At 37.4% G+C, this 9,542-nt stretch overlaps 1 protein-coding gene across 1 annotated transcript; it reads left to right on the forward strand.

The window, feature by feature from the left end:
• The first annotated feature begins 1,079 nt into the window (after positions 1-1,079).
• On the forward strand, positions 1,080-9,051 carry LOC143920252 (uncharacterized). The gene is made up of 2 exons (XM_077443040.1): positions 1,080-1,800; positions 1,927-9,051. Exon 2 carries the CDS (start codon positions 2,503-2,505, stop codon positions 7,762-7,764), a length of 5,262 nt encoding a protein of 1,753 aa, XP_077299166.1. The 5' UTR covers positions 1,080-1,800; positions 1,927-2,502; the 3' UTR covers positions 7,765-9,051.
• The last annotated feature ends 491 nt before the right edge of the window (positions 9,052-9,542 follow it).

Below are 9,542 nucleotides of genomic sequence, written 5' to 3' on the forward strand. Positions count from 1 at the left end.
ATCGCGGCAAAAAAATCAATTCGACCCGTCGACCGGGGGGCCACGGGATCCCGCGGACAGCGATCATCGAAAATATACACACACGTAAATACACATATACATATGTATTTATATGGTGAATTTGCATACACGTGAGTCACGCGCTAAGACAATGGGGTCCCCTCGACGCGACGGGGGCCCCCTCTCTCTCCCGTTATACTCGCGTGGGCCCCGTTTAATTAAAACGATCGATCGCTAGACGCCGATCGATTCGGCTGGGTGTGCCCGGGTAATTAATTGCGGCAAAAAATCGTAAGCGTAATTAAAAAGTGAACCATTGTACGAGTGATTGTGCAACGCATTGTAGCCGGTCGACGATGACTCTTGAAAGAAAAGGCTGTCAGAATATATGAGTTTTGAAATAGTGTCAACATTTAAATTCAATTCCTATTTATATACCTACATACACCAACTAGGTCGAATGATTTTTTTTATACTTGAAATGACTTCCCCTTTACACTTTGCCAGGATATGAATCATTTTTTGTTGTACGTATATAGAATATATTATGAATACATACGAATTTGTAGGCAAGTTCCCAAGGCACTTAACAGTTCACTGTGAGGGATGAAGGTCAATTCAAAAGAAGTGATCCATTATTCGGAAATAACTGTTTTTTATTTATTTTAATTTTACTATAGTTACATGATTGTATTTAAATTATAATATGAAATTCATTAAAAATAAGTGCAATAAATAAGTTTTTCACAATAATATATATATATATATATATGTTCGGTAATAAAGAAGAGGAAATAAAAAGACGTATGAAATTAGGAAAGAGTGCATTAGAACGAATGAATGTCGTATTCAAATCTAAAGTGCCACTGTGCCTGAAGAAAAAGAAAAAGATCCACTGTGCCTGAAGAAAAAGACTGTAAATTATAATATGAAATTCATTATAAATAAGTGCAATAAATAAGTTTTTCACAATAATATACATATGTTCGGTAATAAAGAAGAGGAAATAAAGAGACGTGTTCCGACTTTTGTAATGACGTGTGGCAAACAGTCTTATTAACTGATTGTCGATTGGCATTATTGACGAGTTGGCATTAGTGTCGGCCCAAGCGGAAATACGCGACGGTCGACAGAGTCACCGAGTAGACGGCGTACGGACAGCTTGTGTTCCGTACGCTCCGCTGGCCCACCACGTGCAAATTTTACATTTCAATAAACTACATCAAACCATTATCGAAGTCTTTTCCATGATGGTCACTTCGAACCGGACACCAGTAACCTAGGCCACAACACCAAACGGACAAACCAATAGGAAAAAACGTGGTCGAGAAAAAATGGATGTCAATTAAGAAATCGGTATCGTTCCTTTGTTACTATCCATACCTTTCCAATACTAATAACATGTTTGCTTCTATTTCAGCAATATATTGATTGATGTACAGAGGTACATGACCGCGTGATTGACGCAGAAAATATATAAATAAAAACATAACCTACAAAGACGCATGGGACACAGAGGTAATCCAAAATTATCGGAACGATCACATAAACATCGTAAAGGATATTCAAGTAAGTGAATGTATTCAATCTCAGGCAATCTGTTCAAAAGGCAATCATGTGGGTAGGTCAGTTTTAAAATATGTTTTAAAGTATAACAATTAATTAACGCGATTGTATAAAATAATATCGCGCTACGAAGGAATGTTTCATCGGTCGCATCGAATTTCGTATTAAAAGTGTAAAATCAGATGTAGTGTAAAATTAGCAAAGCACGTGGAGAATTATACTTGTAGCCCCAAAGTGGATTAAATCAAGTACATACCGGTATATTCATATCGGTAGATCTTTGTTTCTTAATGTGTGTAGAAACACCCTCCCCCCCCCCCCTTCCACGATAAATGTGGAATTATACTTGTAGCCCCAAAGTGGCTTAAACCAAGTACATACCGGTATATTCATAGCGGTAGATCTTTGTTTCTTAATGTGTGTAGAAACACCCTCCCCCCCCCCCCTTCCACGATAAATGTGGAATTATACTTGTAGCCCCAAAGTGGCTTAAACCAAGTACATACCGGTATATTCATATCGGTAGATCTTTGTTTCTTAATGTGTGTAGAAACACCCTCCCCCCCCCCCCCCTTCCACGATAAATGTGGAATTACACTTGTAGCCCCAAAGTGGATTAAATCAAGTACATACCGGCATATTCATACATCGGTAGATCTCTTTGTTTCATAATGTGTGATGAAACAGTGGTGATTTAAAATAAATCACAAGACTTGTAGCCCCAAAGTGGTTTAAATCAAGCACCCACCAATTTAGGGTTGTAATTTCTTCCAAAATATGTTGGATAGATTCTGGTGATAATAGTTAAAGTAGAATATTAAGATTCACGGTTAATCATTGAATATTATTACCTTATCTCTACGAATAGTTCAATTGACAGCTATAGTAGAGAACAACTGTATTTATGAGACGAAATAGTGCAACTTTCTGAAACAAATGTCAAGTGCTGAAAACGAGGAAATAGAAGCTTCGACTTCCAAGTCGCATAAAGGTCGAAATCCAACTAGGGACGTAGAACCTATTAGAGACAGGTCAAGCTCTAGAATACATCAGACTCGAAGTCAGACTCAATCGATAGAAATATTAGCGAAGGAAAATAAAGTAGAAGTTATAATGACGTCAATAGAATTAAGGTATTCAGGCGCGGTACAAAGACTAAAAGGAAAAATAGATAAATCCTCCGAATTAGATGAAGGACAGTATCAAACCATTAAAGAAGCATACGATTATGTCCGAAAACTCCATTACGAATATTTAGATAACCTTACAGACATACCGAAAGCGGCCAAAATAGACGAAGAGTACGATGCAATTACAATAACAGTTAAAAATCTTAAAGCAGCATTAGATTGCCAATCCTTTCAAGATAGTAAACTAAAGGTAGAGCAAGCAACAATTAAATTTGCTAGAGATAAGTTACCGACGTTAACCATTCCCACATTTCAGGGAGATCCATCTGAATGGCAATCGTTTCAACAAGCTTTTAAGAATATAATAGGAAACAAAACGGAATATTCGAATGTCACGAAATTGCAATATTTGCATCAATCCTTAATCGGTCCCGCTTTGGCAGCTGTATCAGGTTTAGATATTAGCTCAGACAATTACGAAATAGCTTGGAGTATTTTAGACAAGCAATATAATTTACCAAGACTTAATCTCAAAACTAGGATTAATTCACTTTGTGACTTAAAATTAATCACAAGAGAATCACATATCGAATTGAGAAATCTATTGAATCAGGTAACAGTGTGTATTAAAAACATTGAATCGTTGGGTTACGCGAGAGAAATTTTAGATCCATGGGTAACATGTTTAGTTCTAAGGAAATTACCTTTTAATATAGTAAGAGACTGGGAAATATCGCTGGTTAGCAGAGAAATGCCACCATATGAAAGTTTAGAGACATTCTTGCAGAATAGATGTAATGTATTACAATCTACTGCATCTGTAACTACGGTGAAGGAATTCCCTCATAGTCGTCAAAGAATCATGAGAACTCATGTCGCGAACAAAAACCCATCAAGTAAGGTAAACGCATGCGCATTCTGTCGAAATAATCATTTCATAGGCAAATGTGATAAATTCAAAGCAAAATCCAGTATGGAAAGAAATGAATTCGTTAAATCTAATAACATGTGTTTTAAATGTTTAAATTCATCGCATAAGATAACAAATTGCAAGTCTAACTATAATTGCTTAAGGTGCAAACAAAACCATCACACTTTGTTGCATCAGGACGATACATTTAGTTCCAATAATACGGGAAGGAAGTCAATTAATGCTCATTCTACTCATTTCTCTCAAAGGGAGATAATTTTACCGACGGTACAAGTAGACATTATAACGTCCAATGGAACGGTCGTTAAGGGTCGCACATTATTAGATTCCGGCTCACAAGTCAACTATGTTACCACATCTTTCGCTAAGAAGAATAACTTCAAGTTAGAGAAAATCTCTCAAAAAATTGTAGGTATCGCTAATCAAGAAAGTAGCATTCGTCACATCACCAAGGTGACCATAAGGTCTTCAACCACTAATTACTCAACCAAAGTGTTGTGTTTGGTATTACCAGAAATTACTGGCGAAATTCCAACTGTGAAACTGGATCAACAGTTAATTTCAATACCAGCGGGAATCAAGTTATCAGATCCCCTTTGGAATAAACCGACGCCAATCGATTTCTTGCTCGGCGCCGAGATTTGCGTTCATGCTATGAAAGCAGGAACCATCCAGTTAGGAAAAGGTATGCCTATCTTAAAGGATACCGAATTCGGATGGACAATAGTTGGTCCATATCCCGAAGTAAATAATGCTCCAGGGAAGAGCCACATAGGCTTAAGTCAATTAGACAGTCACATTCAAAACTTTTGGATGATCGACCAGGTTCCTATGGTAAAACATCAATCTCTTGAGGAGAAAAGATGTGAGGAACATTTCCAAGCACACACATCACGAGATAAAAACGGTAGATTTTGTGTAGCTTTACCATATAAAAATTCCCCGGTAGTATTAGGAAGTTCATTGCACATTGCGGAGAAAAGACACAAAACTTTGGAAAGACGTTTTTTAGCCAATAATAATTTAAAAATGGAATACAATAAAGTTTTAGAAGAGTACATAAATTTAGGACATATGTCAGAGTGTGAACCTCCGGAGGCACATGAGGTTCATTGTTATTTACCTCATCACGTCGTGGTTAAGGAGTCTAGCCTTACCACTAAATATCGTGTAGTTTTTGATGCGTCCGCAAAGACAACGTCTAATATCTCACTAAATAATATTTTGATGGTGGGACCTAATGTCCAATCAGATTTGTTAAGTTTACTACTCAACTTTCGACTCCATAAATACGTGATTACTGCGGATATTAAGCAGATGTACCGACAGATTCAAATAGCAGAGAAAAATAAAAATGTACAACGAATCATTTGGCGAACAGATCCCCAGAGTAAATTCAAGCATTACAAGCTTAATACAGTAACATTCGGAACTGCTTCAGCCCCATTTTTAGCTACTAGATGTCTAAATCAGTTAGCAGAGGAGAATAGAAACAAATATCCCATCGCTAGTAAAGTGATCGAACGTGATTTTTATGTTGATGATTTGCTCACGGGAACTAATACTATTGAAGCTGGTAAATTATTAAAGGTTCAACTGGAAACCATATTATTATCAGCCGGTATGCCCTTAAGCAAATGGACATCGAACAACTCCGATATAATCACGGATGTTAAAGCTGACGATTGTTCAGATTTTAACTTCTCTAACGAATCACACAAAACTTTAGGTTTATTTTGGAAACCGCGGGAAAACGTTTTTGTATTTAAGGTTCAAACCGAAGTCGAGACTGAAAATATAACAAAAAGAAACTTTTTATCAGTAATTAGTCAGATCTTCGACCCATTAGGACTATTATCTCCATTGTTAATTAATTATAAGATATTAATGCAATCTGTCTGGCAACAAACCATTGGTTGGGATGAATTCATTCCTCAGACAATCTTCAAAAAATGGAAAGATTGTCAATTATCCAATACAGTCATGAAACTTTATAAAATTCCTAGATTGATAATACTAAATAATGTCATTAATATACAGGCACACGGATTTTGTGACGCATCCGAGAAAGCTTATGGTGCTTGTATTTATGTAAAATGTACTGATCAATTGGGAAATTCCAAATGTCATCTTGTGTGTTCTCGTTCGAGAGTCGCTCCGCTCAGTTTTGTAACTATTCCGCGTTTAGAGCTGTGCTCCGCTATGTTATTATCAAAGTTAATGAAGTCAACAATAGACCAATTAACAATTCATATTAATGAAAAATATTATTGGACGGATTCAACCGTCGCATTGCATTGGATTAGAGGAGAGTCATGTAAATGGACCACCTTCGTTGCCAATCGAGTGGCCGAAATCCAATCAATATCTCAACCCATTGAGTGGTACCATGTCTCCTCTACAGACAATCCAGCAGATTTAATTTCTCGAGGGACTCAACCATCAGAATTAAATCATAATTCGTTATGGTGGGACGGCCCTAGTTGGTTGAAATTAGACGAATCACGATGGCCTCGAAGACCTCCTGAGATCACAATAGATCTTCCAGAGAGAAGGGTAGTCACTAACGCTACCCTTGTGAGGGAAAATAATTGGATAGATAAACATTCTCATCTTCCAAGACTCCTTCGAGTTTTATCATATGTTCGTCGGCCACTAAGGAATAAACAATTAAACGTTAAAGAAAATAACGAACCGTCCGCTTTAGAATTAAAAGATGCTTTAAATAATTTGATAAGGTTATCGCAAATGGAATCATTTCCATTGGAATATCGTTTGCTGAGCAAGGGACATCCAATTCCCAGTAGCAGTAAATTAGCTAAATTGTCCCCTCTATTCCACGAGAATTTAATTTGTGTTGGAAGTAGACTTCCTCTGGGAACAACTCTATCAACGTCACCCATTATCTTGTCAAATAAGCATAAACTTACACACATGATTGTCCGAGATGCGCACTTGAAATATATTCACTTGGGTACTCAAGCCTTACTGTCGTTATTGCGGCAGACCTATTGGCCATTGGCCGGACATAATACTGTCAAAGGAGTGGTGCGTTCATGTGTCATTTGTTTCAGAAATAAACCACTGTCACACAATAGATTAATGGGATTACTCCCGCTTGAACGTACCACTGCGAATTTTCCTTTCAGTCATGTGGGGATAGATTTCGCAGGACCTTTTCCTGTGAAGAGTGGTTGCAATAAGAATTCTAAGATAATTAAGGGTTACGTTTGTGTCTTTGTGTGTTTTTCCAGTAAGGCAGTTCACTTGGAACTTGTCGGAGACTTAACGAGTTCAAATTTCTTAAATTGTTTAAGAAGATTCGTAGCCAGACGTGGCAGGCCCAATACGATATATTCCGACAATGCTACTAATTTTGTCGGTGCAAGTCGTGAACTCGTTAATTTAGTAAAATTAATTTACGAACGTCCTCATGAGGAGAAGCTACTACGGTATGTAGCCTCCGAAGGGATTCGTTGGAAGTTTAACCCGCCAAGGGCGCCTCACATGGGAGGGCTGTGGGAAGCAGCGGTTAAATCCATGAAGATTCATTTAAACAAGGTGTTAAAGGCCACCACCTTAAATTTCGAATCATTTTGTACGGTATTGACTCAAATAGAAGCTTGCATGAATTCCCGTCCTCTTAGTCCCTTGTCTTCGGATCCACTAGACCTTTTACCCCTCACACCTGGACATTTCTTAATTGGCAGATCCTTACTCGCTCTTCCAATGGAGGTTAAATATAACACTAATGTCCATGCCAATCTGCTTCAGATACAATTGACCACAGCAGCATTTTGGAAACGTTGGTCGGCGGAATATTTACATTCTTTGCAGTTACGACACAAATGGAAGAAGGACTCGAGCAACAATCTGAGTGTGGGTCAAATGGTCCTGTTAAAGGAGGAACACATGCTGCCAACCCGATGGGTCTTGGGTCGAGTCACTAAATTGTATCCCGGACCAGATGGCAGAGTTCGAGTCGTCGACGTCTTTACTGCCAGCGGAGAGTTTCGTCGGTCCAGTCATCTAGTGGCGCCATTGCCGATTCTACCACAAGGACCACTTGACAGGAAGGAAGATCAGCAAGAGGGAGGAGAAACAGCAGCTTCAATTCCGTCAACTTCGGTAGCTTAGTTTAACCCGAAGACACTACCCCCAACTCATATTACTTATTAGATGTAATCATGAGTTTAAATCATTCAATGTTAATAGTAGTACTCCGTAATTCACTTTAATTGTGTTGTGTGTATAATTTAAGCTATTTTCATTTTAACATTCGGCAGTATATATCTCCGAATTTAATCTAATCATTTTGTCTTTATAATATAAGACTTGTCTCATGTCATCACTCGGAAGGATTATATCCGAGTTTAAAATAAAAATTTAAATTTAAAAATTTAAAATAAACTGTTCAAATTTGACAGTTAAAATTAGATTCATGATTTGTTAATGTTAGTCTCCAAGCCACACTTAATGGAGCATCTTAAATTATTTCATGTCTACTTAATTATAAATTGCCGGGAGTCATCCGCAGGTCTTATGTTTCTTGTTATGAAAACATAAGTTAACTCTTACTGTTTATAGTATTTATGTGAATCATAGAATAAGTAAATATTATAATACTGAACATTTCAATGTTTAACGTAGAGACATCTATAATCATAGTTCACTTTCATTTCCTGCTTGTAGGAATGAATGAATGAATTTCCAATTTACTTTTAATTTAGCAATGTTTGTGTTACTTATTGATGAAATCAAGTTAACTTAGGAGCATTACACTCACTAATCAAGTTAAGTTGATCGGTAATAGCAGATCTGTATTGACTACTGTAATAGTGTCAACATTGTATTGTCTAAGTTAACATCAAGATGAGGAATGCTTAAGTTTTAAACCATATACAGTCCACTCTCTCTTCTTTAAAGTAAACTTATCTTGTAATGCTTATTCACAGCTTCAAAGGAGATTTCAAAAATTTTAATGTAAATAGAAACAACATTCACCAGAGGTATATCTATAAGTTGAAATATTACTGAACCAATAAATTGATTTTATCCTCACACTGGATGAGGCAAAGGTTTCATTATTCACCCTCTATTTAATTATTTGAAGAGCTATGATTTATTGTAAACGACTCGTCAGTAATGCTGTAACTCTGTAGAATAACTGTATTGTTCAACAGTTTTCCTATGTGGGACTATGTTCCGACTTTTGTAATGACGTGTGGCAAACAGTCTTATTAACTGATTGTCGATTGGCATTATTGACGAGTTGGCATTAGTGTCGGCCCAAGCGGAAATACGCGACGGTCGACAGAGTTCGAGCAGACGGCGTACGGACAACTTGTGTTCCGTACGCTCCGCTGAACCACCACGTGCAAATTTTACATTTCAATAAACTACATCAAACCATTATCGAAGTCTTTTCCAAGACGTATGAAATTAGGAAAGAGTGCATTAGAACGAATGAATTTCGTATTCAAATCTAAAGTGCCACTGTGCCTGAAGAAAAAGATCTTCCATCAATGTGTCTTGCCAGTGATGACGTATGGCATATGGATGTGAAACTTGGGTATTAAACGCCTGAAAGCTGCATAAGGTCCAATGCACTTAAAGAAAAATGGCCCATTGGTCCAGTGCACTCAGATATGGCAAAGTTGCTTGCTGTGATGTTGAGAGTAAAGAAATTGAAATATCAATGTGGGTGTGTCATGTAGATAGAATAACGAACGATAGATGGACGAGATAAGTGCTCGAATGGTACCCGAGAGAATGTAAAAGGGTGCAAGACAGGTCACAAGGGAGATGGGTGGAAGAAATCAGAAAAATGTGTGGAATGAGATGGATGAGAGTTACTCAAAACAGAGACGAATGGAAGCGTATGGGAGATGCCTTAATCCAACAGTGGATGGCGA

Source organism: Arctopsyche grandis, chromosome 12, assembly GCF_051622035.1.
Source record: "Arctopsyche grandis isolate Sample6627 chromosome 12, ASM5162203v2, whole genome shotgun sequence".
NCBI lineage: Eukaryota > Metazoa > Arthropoda > Insecta > Trichoptera > Hydropsychidae > Arctopsyche > Arctopsyche grandis.

Coding starts and splice junctions, on each gene's coding strand:
- LOC143920252 (XM_077443040.1), top strand. CDS start 2,503: ATGTCAAGTGCTGAAAACGAGGAAATAGAAGCTTCGACTTCCAAGTCG.